At 50.6% G+C, this 19488-nt stretch overlaps 1 protein-coding gene across 3 annotated transcripts in view; it reads right to left on the bottom strand.

Annotated features, from left to right (window-relative positions):
* The window catches only part of LOC122542695 (TNF receptor-associated factor 3-like), a 70680-nt gene that overhangs the window by 37463 nt on the left and 13729 nt on the right, over nt 1-19488 (bottom strand). For 2 of the 3 annotated variants that reach the window (XM_087983903.1, XM_087983902.1), the window contains exons 2-3: nt 11588-11859; nt 7537-7588 (exon numbers count right to left, since the gene is read on the bottom strand). In XM_087983903.1, coding sequence (XP_087840029.1) covers nt 7537-7588; nt 11588-11841 — 306 coding nt within the window. In that variant the 5' untranslated portion in view covers nt 11842-11859. Of the gene's footprint in view, nt 1-3606; nt 3712-7536; nt 7589-11587; nt 11860-19488 lie in introns of all 3 variants that reach the window. The other variant, XM_087983901.1, reaches the window with a different exon arrangement.

Here is a 19488-nt window from a genome sequence, read left to right on the forward strand (position 1 = left end):
CGGTGTTGGACTGGGGTGGACAAAGTTAAAAATCACACAACACCAGGTTGTAGTCCAAAAGGTTTAATTGGAAGCACTAGCTTTCAGAGCGCTGCTCCTTCATCAGGTGGTTGTATTGGTGAGTAAAGAGCGTTTGTGTGTGTTTGAGAGAGAGAGAGAAAGACAGAGATAGGGACAGCATGTGTATGTTTGAAATTGAAGGGGCTTTGAGAGAAAATCTGTGAGAGGAAGTGGTCAAAATAATTACATTGGGTCAGAAAAGTGAGAGACGTTCGGAGAGCGGTGTAAGATGTTGCTAAATAAAGCTGATGTGCTCCTCATGATCCCTCTACCCAGGACCCCAGAGGATATTGACACACTCCCCTGCGCCCCCCCCCCCACCCCCCAGGGGCCGCACTGTAAATACTGACACACGCCCCCCCTCCCCCAGGAGCCCCTCCCCCGGGGACCCCCCTGTAAATACTGACACACTCCCCCGGGGACCCCCCTGTAAATGCTGACACACTCCCCCCTGCCCCAGGGGACCCCCTTGTAAATACTGATACACTCCCCCCTCCCCCCGGGAACCCCCCTGTAAATACTGATACACTCTCCCCTCCCCCTGGGGACCCTCCTGTAAATACTGACACACTCTCCCCTCCCCCCAGGGACCCCCCTGTAAATACTGACACACTCCCCCCTCCCCCGGGGACCCCCCTGTAAATACTGACACACTCCCCCCTCCCTCTGGGGACCCCCCTGTAAATACTGACACACTCCCCCCTCCCCCATGGGGACAACCCTGTAAATACTGACACACTCCTCCCTCCCCCTGGGGACCACCCTGTAAATACTGACACACTCCCCCCTCCCCCATGGGGACAACCCTGTAAATACTGACACACTCCCCCCTCCCCCATGGGGACAACCCTGTAAATACTGACACACTCCCCCCTCCCCCCGAGGACCCCCCTGTAAATACTGACACACTCCCCCCTCCCCCATGGGGACAACCCTGTAAATACTGACACACTCCCCCCTCCCCCATGGGGACAACCCTGTAAATACTGACACACTCCTCCCTCCCCCTGGGGACCACCCTGTAAATACTGACACACTCCCCCCTCCCCCCGAGGACCCCCCTGTAAATACTGACACACTCCCCCCTCCCCCCGGGGATCCCTGTAAGTACTGACACACTCCCCCCTGCCCCAGGGGACCCCCGTGTAAATACTGATACACTCTCCCCTCGCCCGGGGGACCCCCCTGTAAATACTGATACACTCTCCCCTCCCCCCGGGGACCCCCCTGTAAATACTGACACACTCCCCCCTCCCCCATGGGGACAACCCTGTAAATACTGACACACTCCCCCCTCCCGCATGGGGACAACCCTGTAAATACTGACACACTCCCCCCTCCCCCTGGGGACCACCCTGTAAATACTGACACACTCCCCCCTCCCCCCGAGGACCCCCCTGTAAATACTGACACACTCCCCCCTCCCCCCGAGGACCCCCCTGTAAATACTGACACACTCCCCCCTCCCCCTGGGGACCCCCCTGTAAATACTGACACACTCCCCCCTCCCCCCGGGAACCCCCCTGTAAATACTGACACACTTCCCCCTCCCCCCGAGGACCCCCCCTGTAAATACTGACACACTCCCCCCTCCCCCCGGGAACCCCCCTGTAAATACTGACACACTTCCCCCTCCCCCCGAGGACCCCCCCTGTAAATACTGACACACTCCCCCCTCCCCCATGGGGACAACCCTGTAAATACTGACACACTCCCCCCTCCCCCCGGGGACCCCCCTGTAAATACTGACACACTCCCGCCTCCCCCCGGGGACCCCCCTGTAAATACTGACACACTCCCCCCGGGGACCCCCCTGTAAATACTGACACTCTCCCTCAGGAACCCCCCCCCCTGTAAATACTGACATATTATCCACACAATTAAGGGAAACCGAAAACCCAAGGTGAGGGGGGCGGTGGTTTGGGGTGTGTTGGCCTCCAGGTCTTATCACTGAACTGTTAATGCAGAGACCCCAGATAGTATCCTGGGGACCCAGGGTCGATACCTCCCAGGGCAGATGGTGGCATTTATCTTCAACGGAAATTTGGAATTAAGAGCCTAATGATGAGCTGTTGCTAATTGCTGTAGAAACCCCACGAGTTCACCCATGACATCTTAAACAAGTAGCCTGCCATCTTTACCTGGTCTACACGTGACTCCAGACCCACAGCAGTGCAGTTGACTCTTAAACTGCCCTCTGGGCTATAAATGCCGGCCTAACCGTCCAATGAATTTAAAAACAGAACACACCAAAGGCAGAGAAAGGCTATGCTGATGAGGGGAGATGAAGGGGAGCTGTAGAGAGCACTGTTATTTAAGAACAAACTACTCTCGGTTTCTTTAATAGGAGGCCGTGCTGAACATGTGTAAGACAATTGTGAGGTGTGAGCTGGAGCGTTGTGTACAGTTTGATGCACTGGACTTCAGGAAGGACGCAGCGTATTGGAGAGGGAGCTGAGGTTTCCAGGAATGCAGCACGTCAGTCAGTCATGAGGATAGGCTCGAGCTGAGGGGAAGGGTCCACAGACATTTTCGAAATCATGAGGTAATCAGACAGTGTGGCCCAGGGAGGAGTGGTCGCTGCCGGGAATAGGAACAGGAACTGAGCTGGGGTCGGGGAAGCGGGCGGGGGGGGGGGGTGTTCACGGATTTTGCAAAAGAAGCGAATGTGAGATGAGCATTCCAGTGGTCAGGGGTTAGAACGCAGAGCAGAGAGGTGTGGTAGAGGTAAGTTCAAACACTACCTGCTCCATACCAGGCAGGTAACATGATAACAGCTGGTCATAGAGTCCATTCAATCCAATCAGTCCATGCCGACCAGATATCCTCAATTAACCTAGTCCCATTTACCAGCACTTGGCCCATATCCCTCCAAACCCTTCCTATCCATGTCCCCATCCAGGTGCCTTTTAAATGTTGCAATTGTACCAGCCTCCACCACTTCCTCTGGCAGCTCATTCCATACACGTACCACCCTCTGTGTGAAAAAGTTGCCCCTTAAGTCCCTTTAACATCTTTCACCTCTCACCCTAAACCAATGTCCTCTAATTCTAGACTCCCTTACCCTGGGACAAAGACCTTGACTACCCATGCCCCTCATGATTTTATAGACCTCTATAAGGTCACCCCTCAGTTGCCAACGCTCCAGGGAAATTACTCCCAGCTTGTTCAGCCTCTCCCTATAGCTCAAACCCTCCAGCCCTGGCAACGTACTGATATATTTTTTTCTGCACCCTTTCAACATCCCTTCCTATAGCAGGGAGACCAGAATTGAATGGCTGGGTTCCAAAAGTGGCCTAACCAAGCTCGTTCCAATAAGACCTGGGCACAGTATTCCAGAAGAGGCCTCAACAATGTCATGACAAGATGCAACAGGAGCTCCCAACTCCTATACCCAACACACTGACCACACACGCCTTCTTCACGATCCTGTCTCCCTGCAACTCTACCTCCACTTCCCAAGCGACCACAGCAACGTGGGTGTTTGAAGCCCTTTGGATTGCTATAACCCTTTGAACACACACTTAGCCAATTGTTCAGCCTTACCTCCAAAGATCCCAGGGCCGTTTGCTGTTGGCAACCTGCCTTCCTGTTCCTGCAGTGAATCAGCAACTTTAAGATTTCTTTCCGGCAGCAATTATCGTTGAACACCTGGGGAGGGACAGCGCGGGAGTTTGTAAAAGGCTCCGCATTTGATGATGATCTCCCTCCACCCAGCCCCGTCCAGGGGCAATTAACAAGGCGGTGCAACACCTCACCCCCCCCCTCCCACCTTGCCTCCTTGGTTGAGCTCAATGGTGGCAGATCTCGGGACAATGACAGTCTGCTCTCGAACCAGCTGCTTCCTCTCTCAGCGGGTTCTGCATTCCTGTAGCACCTCTCCAGAGTGTAACTGCCCTCCGAAAGCGACCCAGTTCAATGGGGTTAAAGTTTACGGGGTATTTGGGGTCAGGCAACTTATGCTGGCCTTGCCCAGTGACACCTACATCCCGTTTAATTAAAAAGAAAATACCTCTTGTAGTCACTGCTGTAACGATGGCTCAGTGGTTAGCACTGCTGCTTCACAGAGCTAGGGACCCAGGTTCGATCCCAGCCTCAGGCGACTGTCTGTGTGGAGTTTGCACAGTCCCCCCGTGTCTGTGTGGGTTACCTGCGGGTGCTCTGGTTTCCTCCCACAGTCCAAAGATGTGCAGGTTAGGGTGGATTGGCCATGGGAAATTGTTCAGGGATGCATGAGTTAGGTGGGTTAGCCATGGGAAATGCGGGGTTATGAGTGTCTGAGTGTCCTGACCTCTATCTACACTGTAGGGATTCTATTGTTTGACAACAAGCGGCTTTCTCTTCTGGTGTTGATTGAAGGATGAATGTTGGCTGGGAGGAACTGCTGGTTTACCTTCAAAATAGCACCAGGTGGATCTTTTACATTGACCTGAGGGGACACGGATGTCATGTAACGGCCCATCCACCTCTGGCAGTTCAGCACTCTCTCAGCGCCGCATGGTAAGAGTTTGGCACTTGCGGCCTACAGAGGAAATCGAAGCCTGTGCCCTCAGAACTCAAAGGCAAGAGACCGGCTGACTTGAACCACAAGGGAGAGTGGGGCAACGCTCTTTTTATTTATTAAACGTAGTTTGGAACACATTTCAGACATTCAAGAGATTACATTCAAGCATTTAAATAGAACCAATCAGAGGTGTCTATGGAGTAAAGGCACACCAAATGGTCTCCTTCTGCATTTGTCATAGACTCCCCACAGCACGGGGCCAGGCCATTCAGCCCATCAAGTCCACACCAACCCTTCAAAGAGCATCCCACCCAGATCCATCCCATACTTCCCACGATATATCCCAGGACACTGCAGGCAATTTCCCATGGCCAATCCACACATCTTTGGATTGTGGGAGGAAACCAGAGAACCCATTGGAAACCCACGCAGACTCAGGGAGAACATACAAACTCCACACAGGCAGTCACCCAAGGGTGGAATTGAACCCGCGTCCCTGGTGCAACGAGGTAGCAGTGCTAACCACTGAGCCACCGTGCCACCCAGTGTCCTGCAGTTTATGTTTTGACAGTGGAGTGGGTGTGGGGCTGAAAACAAAAACATTGCAGGCCTGTGGGGAAAGGGAAGGCAAGTGGGACCAATTGAAAAGTTTTTCTTCAAATCACAAGTTTTTCTTGTGATTTGGAACAATGCAATGTATCGAGCTATTTAAAGGGGGGGGTAGGGTTACTGCTTTGTGAGACACGATCCAACTGTGTCAGAGTTTAGGCGTCCAGGCTCATCAACAAATACTAGTCAGGCCCCTGGTACAAGAAAAGGAAACTGATGTGGTACGGTGGCTCAGTGGTTAGCACTGCTGTCTCACAGCACCAGGGACCTGGGTTCAATTCCAGCCTCGGGCGACTGTCTGTGTGGAGTTTGCACATTCTCCCTGTGTCTGTGTGGGTTTGGTTCGGTTTCCTCCCACAGTCCAAAGATGTGCAGGTCAGGGTGGATTGGCCATGCTAAATTGTCCATAGTGTTAGTCAGAGGGAAATGAGTGTAGGTGGGTTACTGTTTGGAGGGTCGGTGTGGACTGGCTGGGTAAAAGGGCCTGTTTCCACACTGTAGAGAATCTAATCTATGGTAGATAATGTTTTGAACTGTAAAGGAATTCAGGGTTATAATGAGAGGGCGGGTAAGTGGGGCTGAGTCAATGAAACGATCAGCCGTGATCTTACTGAATGGGGGAATGGGCTGAGGGGCTGAACGGCCTAATCCTGCTCCTAGTTCCTCTGTTCTTATGAAGGGCATAGATAAAGTGAATGGCAGGTGTCTTTTCCCCAGGGTGGGGGACTTCTAGACCATGGAGAGTATTTTAAAGGTGAACGGAGAAAGGTTTAAAAAAGAGTGGTCCGTGTGTGGAATGAACTTCCAGAGGAAGTGGTGGATGTGGATCCAGTTACATTTAAAAGGCGTTTAGGTAACTCCATGAATAGGGAAGGGTTTGGAGGGATATGGGCCAGGAGCAGGCAGGTGGGACTAGTTTAGTTTGGTCGGCATGGACTGGGTGGGCCGAAGGGTCTGTTTCCATTCCGTGTGACTCTGTGGCTTAAGGAGTGTCTTCACGGAAAGGCTGAGTGCAGGGGAATTCCAGAGGGCAGGACAACTGAAGGTACAAGGTGGAGCGATTACAACGTGTAAGGAGCCAAAACGCTGGCACATGACAAGGATCTCAGAGAGTTGTCATGTTGGAGCTTGTTAGACAGTGAGGGACTGAGAAAGCAACACAGTGCTCCCAAGCAAGGTTCAGAGGCCCGAACCTGAGACATTGTTGAATGAGGAACCTTTTAAAACTCTTTTGCAGGCATTTAGTTAAACTGTTCCTAATTGTCCCTTGAATTGAGCGGCTTGCTAGGGCCACTTCAAAGAGCAGTTAAAGAGTCAAACTCATCGCTGTCGGTCTGGAGTCACATGGAGACCAGACTGGGTAAGATTTCCTTCGCCAATCAGTGATAGCTTTGCTGACGCGAGCTTTCAGTTGTCTTAATTAAATTTAAATTCCACCAGCTGCCAGCACGGTGGCTCAGTGGTTAGCACTGCTGCCTCACAGCGCCAGGAACCTGGGTTCGATCCCACCCTCGGGCAACTGTCTGTGTGGAGTTTGCACATTCTCTCCGTGTCTGCATGGGTTTCCTCCAGGTCCTCCGATTCCTCCCACAGTCCAGGGATGTGCAGGTTAGGGTGGATTGGCCATGCTAAATTGTCCCATAGTGTCCAGGGATTAGATCATATTCTGTACAGTGTGGAAACAGGCCCTTCAACCCACCCCCCTCTGACTAATGCATCTAACACTATGGGTAATTTAGCATGGCCAATTCACCTGACCCGCACATCTTTGGACTGTGAGAGGAAACCGGAGCCCCCCAGAGGAAACCCACGCAGACACGGGGAGAATGTGCAAACTCCACGCAGACAGTTGTCCGAGGGTGGAATTGAACATGGGACCCAGGTGCTGTGAGGCAGCAGTGCTAACCACTGAGCCACCGTACCCGCCTGTTAGATGTACAGGTTAGGGTGGATTGGCCGTGCTAAATTGCCCCATAGTGTCCAGGGATGTGCAGGTTAGGGTGGATTGGTCATGCTAAATTGTCCCATAGTGCCCAGGGATGTGCAGGTTAGGGTGGATTGCCCACTGGAAATGTGGGGCTACAGGGATGAAGGTGGTGGGGGGAATGATCCTGGGTGGGATGCTCTTTGGAGGGTCGGTGTGGCACTCGATGGGCCAAATGGCCTGCTTCCACGCTGTGTAGGGATTCTGAGTTACCCAGGGTGGGGTTTGAACTCACATCCCCAGAGCCCAGCCCCTTGGAGTGATGTTAAAACTTTACCAACCTTCCCCCAATGCCCCACCCCTCCACAAGCTAATGCAGGATGGACAGCACAGGACAGAGGGGGAGAAAGGACCAATGGTTGTGTTTACTTGTATTTACCTCCGTGTTGTCCAGAGGCTGTTGATCAGCTGGGCAAACCTGACCAGGAACCCTAGAAATAAAGATCGCAGCGTGTTACAACTGAGTAACAGGACACCTAAATCATTGCTAAACCCTGTTGCAATCATGATTTTATCCATTTCCCCGAGATGGGTGTGCGACCATCAGTAACCAATGGTTACCCACCAGTAACCAATGGTTACCCACCAGTATGCAGGGGCCCTTCATTACCAACATTGCTTTCTGTTGTCAAGGGGACGATGCCAAATGTGTGTCCTCCTGGACGGAATTGGTCATGGGTTTGGAAGGTGCAGTCTTTGGTGAGTCTCCGCAGTGCGTCTTGTAGATGGCACCCAATGCTGCGACCGAGCGTCGGTGGCGGAGCGGGTGAGGAGTTTCCCTCCCTCCCTCTCTCCCAACCAAAGAGACTGACTCCCAACTCAAAGGGCGAATCCCCTCAAAGCACTTGCGCCATCCTGACCCGCCCAGCCTGAGAGGGAAGGGATGACCCATTGAAACCAAGATGAAGAGGAGTCAGGGGATGCGTGATGTGTAGAACTCGTTGCCACCGAGGACTGTGGAGGCCAGGTCATTTAGGCAGAGATAGATAGTTTCTTGATTGTTGAGGGAATCAAGGAATACGGGGAGAATGGGGTTGAGAAACATGCCAGCCATGATTGAATGGCTGGTCGCCCTATTACAGGAAGGATGTGGGAGCATTGGAAAAGGTGCTGAGGAGATTTACCAGGATGTTGCCTGGTCTGGAGGGAAGGTCTTACGAGAAAAGGCTGAGGGACTTGGGTCTGTTCTTATTGGAGAGAAGGCGGCTAAGAGGGGATTTGATGGAGACATACAAGATGACCAGAGGATTAGATAGGGTAGACAGTGAGAGTCTTTTTCCTAGGGTGATGACGTCAGCTTGTACATGGAGGCAAAGTTGCAAATTAATGGGTGAAAGATTGAAGACAGATGTCAGAGGCAGGTTCTTTACGCAGAGAGTGGTAAGGGCGTGGAATGCCCTACCTGCTAATGTAGTTAACTCATTCACATTAGGGGCATTTAAACAGTCCTTGGATAAGCACATGGATGATGATGGGATAGTGTAGGGAATGGGCTTAGGTTAGTTCACAGGTCGGAGCAACGTCGAGGGCCGAAGGGCCTGTTCTGAGCTGTTCGTTCTCTGTTCGACGTTGTATGAATGGGGGAGCAGGCTCGATGGGCCAAATGGCCTAATTCTGCACCTTTACCTTCTCCCCCTATGGACTCACATTAACAACCTCAGTACAACTGATCGCGGTCTCCTAGAACGGGCCAGGCACTACACTTCTCTTTATATTCATTCATGAGATGTGGTCACCCCTTGGCACATTTATTGCCCCTTCCTAATTGCCCTTGAGGGGGCTGGGGGAAGGCACCATCAGGGGTTTGGAAAGATCCTTTCGAAGGAGCTGCTGTTGCTCGGAAATGCTGATAAGTGTGGACCGTCGTGGATTGCTGCAGTGTGTAAGGTGAACAAAGGGATTTAGGACCACAGGAACAGGAGGAGGCCATTCAGCCCCTCAAATCTGCTCTACCATTCAATAGGATTGTAGTATTTGCTGCAATACCTTCTTATCTATTGATATAGAGTCAGAGAGAATGGACCCTTCGGCCCACCTCATCCATGCTGACCAGGTTTCCTAATCTAAACTAGTCCCATTTGTCTGCTTTTGGCCCATATCCCTCTAAATGTCTCCTATTCACATATCCATCCAGGTGCCTTTTAAATGTTGTCATTGTACCAGCCTCCATCACTTCCTCTGGCAGCTTGTTCCACACACACACCCCATCCTCTGTGTGAAAAAGTTGCCCCTTAGGCCCCTTATCTAGAAATCTATCAGCCTTGGTCTCTTAGAGCAGCACGGTGGCTCAGTGGTTAGCACTGCTGCCTCACAGTGCCTCGGTTCGATTCCAGCCTCGGGTGACTGTCCGTGTGGAGTTTACACGTTCTCCCTGTGTCTGTGTGGGTTTCCTCCGGGTGCTCCGGTTTCCTCCCACAGTCCAAAGATACGCAGGTTAGGCCATCAAAATTGACCATTGTCCAGGGATGTGTAGGTTAGGTGGATTGGACATAGGAAACGCAGGGTTATAGGATAGGGGGCATGGGTTTGGGTGGGCTGCTCTCCCTGAGGATCGGTGTGGACTCGATGGGCCGAATGGCCTGCTTCTCCACTGTAGGGATTCTATTAGTCTGAAATGTACTCGATGATTGAGCTTCCGCAGTCCTGTGAGACAGAGAATTCTGAAGGGTCCTGACCTTCTGAGTGACAGTGTCCCTCCTCATCCCAGTCCAACACAATCGCCCCGTGATTCTGTGAGCGTGCCCCCCTACTTTACCCCAGCCCAGTGCAAGGCATCTGGATGGGTATATCAATAGGAAGGGTTTACAGGGATATGGCCCAAGTGCTGGCAAAGGGGAGTAGATCAGTTTAGGATATCTGGTCAGCGTGGAAGAGTTGGACCGAAAGGTGTATTTCCACACTGTCGGACTCCATGCAGCTCCCTGACTTGGAAAGTTGTGTATATTTTGTGGGCGGCACGGTGGCACAGTGGTTAGCACTGCTGCCTCACAGCGCCAGAGACCCGGGTTCAATTCCCGACTCAGGCGACTGACTGTGTGGAGTTTGCACGTTCTCCCCGTGTCTGCGTGGGTTTCCTCCGGGTGCTCCGGTTTCCTCCCACAGTCCAAAGATGTGCAGGTCAGGTGAATTGGCCATGCTAAATTGCCCTTAGTGTTAGGTAATAAGGGGTAAATGTAGGGGTATGGGTGGGTTGCGCTTCGGCGGGTCAGTGTGGACTTGTTGGGCCGAAGGGCCTGCTTCCACACTGTAAGTAATCTAATCAATGAGATCATGTCTCGTTCTTTGGAATTTCAGTGAATAAATGCCCAGTTCTCCTGTGATAATCCCAGGGATCTGTCTGGTGAACATTATCCACGGTGTTCCGGATAGATTTCCAGCCTGGTCAGTGCAGTTTGACACAGTTGGAAAGCTAACATCAGGAGTAAAGAGATCTCAGGCTGTAAGTAGCTTACATCTGAACGTTTCACCAGGGCACGAATGAACTCAGTGAGTTTTCCCTTCGCAACGACCCAACACGATAGTGGCCTTTTCATTAAGAAGGGAAATATCAGGAATTCTAAAATGCATGAGAAATCCTCAAAGCATTCCAGAGGAATTGGAATATTTCACCGTGGATTACCTCTCCAAACTGTCACACAGCTGGACCACTTCGTAAAGTGAGTGACATATTTACAACAAGAAGAGAAATCGCTGGAGAAACTCAGCAGGTCTGGCCGCATCCGTGTGGAGAGAGAGAGAGAGAGAGAGAGAGAGAGGAACCAGTGATCCTCTGTCGGACACAGTTTCGGGTTAGGGGTTGGACCATGTGGGACTGAAATGATGGAACTCTTTGGTGACTCAAAAGACTTGGAGTTCTCTCCCATGGAGGTTGAGTTGGGGTCATGGGGTCATACAGTACAGAAACAGACCCTTTGGGTCAACTATTCCCTGAAGTGATCTTTCTTTTAGATTTTACGAGGGATGTAGAGAAAAAGCAGGAATAGAACATAGAACATTACAGTGCAGTACAGGCCCTTCGGCCTTAGCTGTTGCACCAACTTGTGAAACCAATCTAAAGACCATCTAATCTACATAAAATATCGAACATTACAGCATGTTAGGACATCTGGTCAGCATGGACGAGTTGGACCGAAGGGTCTGTCTCAGTGCTGTACATCTCTATGGTAGGGGAGATAGGACCCAAGGGCACAGCCTTAGAGTAAAGCTTTTTGAACGGAGATTAGCAGAAACTGGGAGTGTTGGAATGAAGGATAGTCGAATGAATGGAGGAATGGGGCTGAATGGCCTATTCCTGTTTCCATGCGAGTGTAAGGAAAGGTGGCAGCCAGTTTGCGCACAGCAGGATCCCACAAAGGGTGGCCTCCCATGTCTGAAAGAGGCTTTATTGCACCTCAGCCCCTGTTTATCTCCCAAGGACACCCCGGGCCTACCTGAGAAGGGCGTTGAGGCAGCTTTCACAGAATCGGTGCCCACACTCGGTCTGCTTGGCATTGCGTAGCACCCGCTGGCAATGCTCACATCTGTACTTGTTGTCGACGGCCTGAACAAACTCTTCAGAGTAGCCCCCATCGGGCAGCTCGCCTCCCGGGATCTGGTGGGGCCTACAGGAGGCGCTGGTGGGAACCTCCTTCACAGGTCGGTACAAGCACGGCTTTGACCTCTCTGAACCACTTCCCGCCGCCATTAACGGTCTCTGGACACGCTGGAAAACACAGAGAGAGGGAGAGAGGAAAACAAACATTAACATCACGATACTAAAAGGCACTCGCAGTGCAGGAGCAGGCCATTCTGCCCCTCAAGCCTGTTCTAACGTGTATTGGCTTTTATTGACCTGATGTTAGTGTACCAAGAATCCCATGTCTAGGCCCACGGCCTACTTAGTCAGGCTCCAATTGTACCAGAGAATTTTGTGCCTCAAAAGATACTTTACTGTAAACAACAGTGGATTTTATTTGTCTGACACCATCAGTGTAACATCCCAAAGTGCTTTTAGGATTTCTGCAATCCAAATTTGAAGGTGGGGATATTGGCATAAGGATGTCGTTCGGATAGGTGACTAAAAGAGTTAGGTTTTCAAGAGCACCTCAAAAGAGGAAAGAGAATGAGAGAGAGAGAGAGAGAGAAAGAGGGAGAGAGAGAGAGACAAACAGACAGACAGAAAGAGAGAGACAGAGACAGAGAGAGAGAGAGAGTGAAAGAGAGTAAGAGAGAGAGAGAGAGAAAGAGAGAGAGCAAGAGAGAGAGAGACAGAAAGAGAGAGACAGAGACAGAGAGAGAGAGAGCGAAAGAGAGTGAGAGAGAGAGAAAGAGAGAGAGCAAGAGAGAGAGAGAGACAGAGGTGTTGGGAATAGGGAAAGTGTGTAGTTGGAGCCAGGGACACTGGCGGTGGAGTAATAGACTCTGTGGTTGCCAGGAAACCTCAATGAGGGGGATGCAGAGGTATTGGAGGGCTGGAGGTGGAAGGGGCTGGACAGGGAGGTGAAAACAAGATGAGAGTCATATAATCCTCACAGATGGTACAGTGGCTCCATGGTTAGCACTGCTGCCTCACAGCACCATGGACCCCAGATCGATTCCCGCCTCGGGCGACTGTCTGTGTGGAGTTTGCACTTTCTCCCCGTGTCTGCGTGAGTTTCCTCCCGGTGCTCCAATTTCCTCCCACAGTCCAAAGATGTGCAAATTAGGCTGGATTGGTCATGAGAAATTAGGTTTACAGAGATAGGATAAGAAGCTCCCCAGAGGGTCAGTGTGGACTCGATGGGCCAAATGGCCTGTTTCCACACTGTTGGGATTCTATGAACTCTACAATGTGGCCAATCAACCCATCAAGTCTGCACTGACCCTCGAAAGAGCATTCCAGTCTATCCCTGTAACCCTGAATTTCCCAGGGCTCACCCACCTAACTTGGACACTAAGGGGTAAGGCCGATCCACCCTAACCTGCAGATCTTCGGACTGTGGGAGGAAGCTGGAGTACCTGGAGGAAACCCACTGGGAGAAAGTGCAAACTCATCACAGCCAGTCGTCTGAGGGTGGAATTGAACCTGGCTCCCTGGCACCGTGAGGCAGCAGCGCTAACCACTGAGCCACCATGCCAGCAGATGCTTGACCAACAGCCAAACATGGCAGGCGGGAGGTGACCCCCAAAGATGTGTAGATTAGGGTGAATTGGCCACGCTAAATTGTCCCATAGTGCCCTGGGATGTGCAGGTTAGGGTGGATTGGTTATGCTAAATTACCCCATAGTGCCCAGGGATGTGCAGGTTAGGGTGGATTGGCCATGCTAAATTACCCCATAGTGTCCAGGGATGTGCAGGTTAGGGTGGATTGGTCATGCTAAATTACCCCATAGTGCCCAGGGATGTGCAGGTTAGGGTGGATTGGTCATGCTAAATTACCCCATAGTGCCCAGGGATGTGCAGGTTAGGGTGGATTGGTCATGCTAAATTACCCCATAGTGCCCAGGGATGTGCAGGTTAGGGTGGATTGGTCATGGGGAGATATAGGGTAGGGGATTGGGTCAGGGTGGGTACTCTTCGGAGGGTCGGTGTGGACTTATTGGGCCGAAGGGCCTGTTTCCACACTGTATGTACTCTCAGACCCGCTGAGCTAACTCATCTCCCACACGTATTGGAGAGAAGACGCCATGTTTTGAACATGTTACATCCCACCCAGGAGGGGAGGGGAGACTGGTCAGTGACGCATCCCGAAACCTCGGGTTAACATTTCCAGGAGCAACATTTCAACCTCACCACTGAGAGATGATGAAATTCAAATTCAATTAAAATATCATCTGGAATTTCTATAAAAATGGTAAGGGATGTTGATTACAAGAATGCACTGGTTCAGTGAAGTCCTTTGCAGAGGGAAATCTGCCTCTGCGTGACTCCCTGGCACCGTGAGGCAGCAGCGCTAACCACTGAGCCACCATGCCAGCAGATGTGGCTGACTCTTAACTGCCCTTTGAAATGGCCAAGAGAGACACTCGATTCAAGGGGCAATTAGGGATGGAGAGCAACTGCCCTCCTTGCCCAGAATAAGAGTAAAAACATACAAACTTGCTTGCAACATACAAAGCTGCCCATTTGCGTTTCACACATGTTCTGATGATCCTGGTGAGGTTTGGTTGGGCCAAGCTCCCCATTCCCCCATTAGAGACCATTCCATTCCTGCTCTCACTCCCATGGTTCCCCACTCCCTCAGCAATTCGGGGCCTTGATGGTTGCAGTACCGGCAGCTGCCCCACTTCCCCGGAGGCAGTGCTGAGCAGCTGGGGGCCTCTGATTGGCAGCTCCTGGACAATGGGGCGGGGATGTCAGAATTCCGCTCCAAGAACCTCATCCCGGGAGGTGACCTGGAGTGAAGGCCTTTGCAACCAACAGGTCCAGGGGGAGCAGACCACTCAGGGCAAAACCTCTCTGTAACATCCAGGAAATACCACACTATGTCGTCTGTATGTCTGTGTGTGTGTTTCTATGTGTGTGTGTCTATGTGTGTGCCTGCCCGTGTGTGTGTTTCTATGTGTGTGTGTCTATGTGTGTGTTTCTATGTGTGCCTGTCTGTGTGTGTGTTTCTATGTGTGCCCGTCTATGTGTGTGCCTGTCTATGTGTGTCTTTCTATGTGTGCCTGCCCGTGTGTGTGTTTCTATGTTTGTGTGTCTATGTGTGTGCCTGTCTGTGTGTGTGTTTCAATGTGTGCCTGTCCGTGTGTGTGTTTCTATGTGTGGGTGTCTATGTGTGTGCCTGTCTATGTGTGTGTTTCTATGTGTGCCTGCCCGTGTGTGTGTTTCTATGTTTGTGTGTCTATGTGTGTGCCTGTCTGTGTGTGTGTTTCAATGTGTGCCTGTCCGTGTGTGTGTTTCTATGTGTGGGTGTCTATGTGTGTGCCTGTCTATGTGTGTGTTTCTATGTGTGTGTCTATGTGTGTGCCTGTCTGTGTGTGTGTTTCTATGTGTGTGCCTGTCTATGTGTGTGCCTGTCTATGTGTGTGTTTCTATGTGTGCCTGTCTATGTGTGTGTTTCTATGTGTGTGTGTCTATGTGTGTGCCTGTCTGTGTGTGTGTTTCTATGTGTGTGTCTATGTGTGTGCCTGTCTATGTGTGTGTTTCTATGTGTGCCTGCCCGCGTGTGTGTTTCTATGTGTGTGTGTCTATGTGTGTGCCTGTCTGTGTGTGTGTTTCTATGTGTGCCCGTCTATGTGTGTGCCTGTCTATGTGTGTGTTTCTATGTGTGCCTGCCCGTGTGTGTGTTTCTATGTTTGTGTGTCTATGTGTGTGCCTGTCTGTGTGTGTGTTTCTATGTGTGCCTGTCCGTGTGTGTGTTTCTATGTGTGGGTGTCTATGTGTGTGCCTGTCTATGTGTGTATTTCTATGTGTGTGCCTGTCTGTGTGTGTGTTTCTATGTGTGTGTCTATGTGTGTGCCTGTCTATGTGTGTGTTTCTATGTGTGCCTGTCTATGTGTGTGTTTCTATGTGTGTGTGTCTATGTGTGTGCCTGTCTGTGTGTGTGTTTCTATGTGTGTGTCTATGTGTGTGCCTGCCCATGTGTGTGTTTCTATGTGTGCCTGCCCATGTGTGTGTTTCTATGTGTGTGTGTCTATGTGTGTGCCTGTCTGTGTGTGTGTTTCTATGTGTGCCCGTCTATGTGTGTGCCCGTCTATGTGTGTGTTTCTATGTGTGCCTGCCCGTGTGTGTGTGTCTATGTGTGTGCCTGTCTGTGTGTGTGTTTCTATGTGTGTGTGTCTATGTGTGTGCCTGTCTGTGTGTGTGTTTCTATGTGTGCCTGTCCGTGTGTGTGTGTCTATGTGTGTGCCTGTCTGTGTGTGTGTTTCTATGTGTGTGTGTCTATGTGTGTGCCTGTCTGTGTGTGTGTTTCTATGTGTGTGTCTATGTGTGTGCCTGTCTATGTGTGTGTTTCTATGTGTGCCTGTCTGTGTGTGTGTTTCTATGTGTGCCCGTCTATGTGTGTGCCTGTCTATGTGTGTCTTTCTATGTGTGCCTGCCCGTGTGTGTGTTTCTATGTTTGTGTGTCTATGTGTGTGCCTGTCTGTGTGTGTGTTTCAATGTGTGCCTGTCCGTGTGTGTGTTTCTATGTGTGGGTGTCTATGTGTGTGCCTGTCTATGTGTGTGTTTCTATGTGTGTGTCTATGTGTGTGCCTGTCTGTGTGTGTGTTTCTATGTGTGTGCCTGTCTATGTGTGTGCCTGTCTATGTGTGTGTTTCTATGTGTGCCTGTCTATGTGTGTGTTTCTATGTGTGTGTGTCTATGTGTGTGCCTGTCTGTGTGTGTGTTTCTATGTGTGTGTCTATGTGTGTGCCTGTCTATGTGTGTGTTTCTATGTGTGCCTGCCCGCGTGTGTGTTTCTATGTGTGTGTGTCTATGTGTGTGCCTGTCTGTGTGTGTGTTTCTATGTGTGCCCGTCTATGTGTGTGCCTGTCTATGTGTGTGTTTCTATGTGTGCCTGCCCGTGTGTGTGTTTCTATGTTTGTGTGTCTATGTGTGTGCCTGTCTGTGTGTGTGTTTCTATGTGTGCCTGTCCGTGTGTGTGTTTCTATGTGTGGGTGTCTATGTGTGTGCCTGTCTATGTGTGTATTTCTATGTGTGTGCCTGTCTGTGTGTGTGTTTCTATGTGTGTGTCTATGTGTGTGCCTGTCTATGTGTGTGTTTCTATGTGTGCCTGTCTATGTGTGTGTTTCTATGTGTGTGTGTCTATGTGTGTGCCTGTCTGTGTGTGTGTTTCTATGTGTGTGTCTATGTGTGTGCCTGTCTATGTGTGTGTTTCTATGTGTGCCTGCCCATGTGTGTGTTTCTATGTGTGTGTGTCTATGTGTGTGCCTGTCTGTGTGTGTGTTTCTATGTGTGCCCGTCTATGTGTGTGCCCGTCTATGTGTGTGTTTCTATGTGTGCCTGCCCGTGTGTGTGTTTCTATGTGTGTGCCTGTCTGTGTGTGTGTTTCTATGTGTGTGTGTCTATGTGTGTGCCTGTCTATGTGTGTGTTTCTATGTGTGCCTGTCCGTGTGTGTGTGTCTATGTGTGTGCCTGTCTGTGTGTGTGTTTCTATGTGTGCCCGTCTATGTGTGTGCCTGTCCGTGTGTGTGTTTCTATGTGTGTGTGTCTATGTGTGTGCCTGTCTATGTGTGTGTTTCTATGTGTGCCTGTCCGTGTGTGTGTTTCTATGTGTGTGTGTCTATGTGTGTGCCTGTCTGTGTGTGTGTTTCTATGTGTGCCCGTCTATGTGTGTGCCTGTCTATGTGTGTGTTTCTATGTGTGCCTGTCCGTGTGTGTGTTTCTATGTGTGTGTGTCTATGTGTGTGCCTGTCTATGTGTATGTTTCTATGTGTGCCTGTCCGCGTGTGTGTTTCTATGTGTGCCTGTCTATGTGTGTGCCTGTCTGTGTGTGTGTTTCTATGTGTGCCTGTCTGTGTGTGTGCCTGTCCGTGTGTGTGTTTCTATGTGTGCCTGTCTATGTGTGTGTTTCTATGTGTGCCTGCCTATGTGTTTGCCTGCCTATGTGTGTGTCTGTCTATGTGTGTGTTTCTATGTGTGCCTCCCTTTCTCTCTCTGCTCCGTATCTGTGTGTGTATCTTTGTGTGTATCTTTGTGAGTGTGTGTGAATGTGTGCCTGTGTATGAATGTGTGCATGCGTGTCTGTGTGTGTATATGTGTGTGAGCATGTGTCTGTATGTGTGTGAGCGTGTGTGTGTCGGTACGTGTGTGTGTCTGTATGTGTGTCTGTGCGTGTGTGAATGCGTGCGTGTGTGTGTATGTGTGTGTGTCTGTATGTGTGGGTGTGTCTGTATGTGTGTGTGTGCCTGTCTGTATGTGTGTTTGTGAGCATGTGTGTTTGTCTGTCTGTATGTGTGTGTGTGTCTGTACGTGTGGGTATGTCTGTATGTGTGTCTGTCTGTCTGCATGTGTGTGTGTTTGTCTGTATGTGTGTGTGTCTGTATGTGTGGGTGCGTCTGTATGTGTGTCTGTCTGTATGTTTGTGTGAGCGTGTGTGTTTGTCTGTATGTGGGTGTGTGTGTGTCTGTATGTGTGGGTGTGTCTGTATATGTGTCTGTCTGTATGTGTGTGTATGTGTGTGTGCGCGAGCGTATGTGTTTGTCTGTTTGTATACGTGTGTGAGCATGTGTCTGTGTGTGTCTGTGTGTTTGTTTGTCTGTCTTTATGTGTATGTGTTTGTGTGTGTGTGGGAGTGCGTGTCTGTCTCTGTGTGGAATGTGCAGAATGGGGTCGGGGAGCCGATGCCTGGGCCTGTGAGCTCTGTGTGTGTCTCTCACTGCGTCAGAGTGAAGGGGTTTTCCACATTGGTCTGAGGTACATTGCCTGACACACGGTCAGCTCACTGCAGGAATCTATCCTGTTCAAACAACACAGGGAAGCACTTCCGCCCGGATAAAAAAGCCTCATGGGGTTTTCAAAAACCACTGCAAAGGGCCATTCCATCCACTCTTGTTGAACAAAAGTTCAACTCAGTCCGCTGTTCCCAATTTCTGTCCATACCTGTTGATCCACAGGCTCCCCACTCTCTGGGTGAAGACATTTCTCCCCATCTTAGTCCTACCCCGTATCCTTAAACTGTGACCCCCTGGTTCTGGACTCCCTGGTCATCAGGAACATCCTTCCTGCGCCTACCCTGTCTAGTCCTGTTCGAATCTTATAGGATTCAATGAGATTTCCCCCTCATTCTGCTAAACTTCAGTGAGTATAGTCCAGTCTCTCTCCACTTATCAATCCTGCCATCCTAAGAATCAATTTGGTAAACCTGTGCTATATTCCCTCTGTAGCCAGAACATCCTTCCTCAGGTAAAGAGACCAGAACTGCACATAAAAGTACTGGAACCATTAAAAATCATTACATGCCGAAGAAAATCAAACAACAAAGTCGCTCCGAGGTATCAATGTCACCGTGGCCCTGGTCTCTCATTAGACCAAACAACCACCTGATGAAGGAGCAGCGCTCCGAAAGCTAGTGCTTCCAAATAAACCTGTTGGACTATAACCTGGTGTGGTGTGATTTTTAACTTGGTCCACCCCAGTCCAACACCAGCACAGACAGAGAGTGGGAGAGAACTGGAGGTGGTTTAACCTGAGGGTCACCAAACCTCAGGCGAGGGGAGAGGTATAGAAGGAGACCCCCTTCGTGGTGGGAGCAATTGAACTCACGCTTGTTAGTGTACGCTCTGAATCAAAAACCAGCCAACTGAGCTAACCCACGCGCTATTACCAGGGAAGGGAATGGGTGAACTAATCATCTTGGTAATCCGGTTTCTTCACAGGACGCCTGCGCACGGACCAATTGCACAAGAACACCGCAGATCAATAAAGACT

This window comes from Chiloscyllium plagiosum, unplaced genomic scaffold (genome assembly GCF_037043375.1).
Source record: "Chiloscyllium plagiosum isolate Xiang-an unplaced genomic scaffold, Cpla_swu_hap1 HiC_scaffold_47, whole genome shotgun sequence".
NCBI lineage: Eukaryota > Metazoa > Chordata > Chondrichthyes > Orectolobiformes > Hemiscylliidae > Chiloscyllium > Chiloscyllium plagiosum.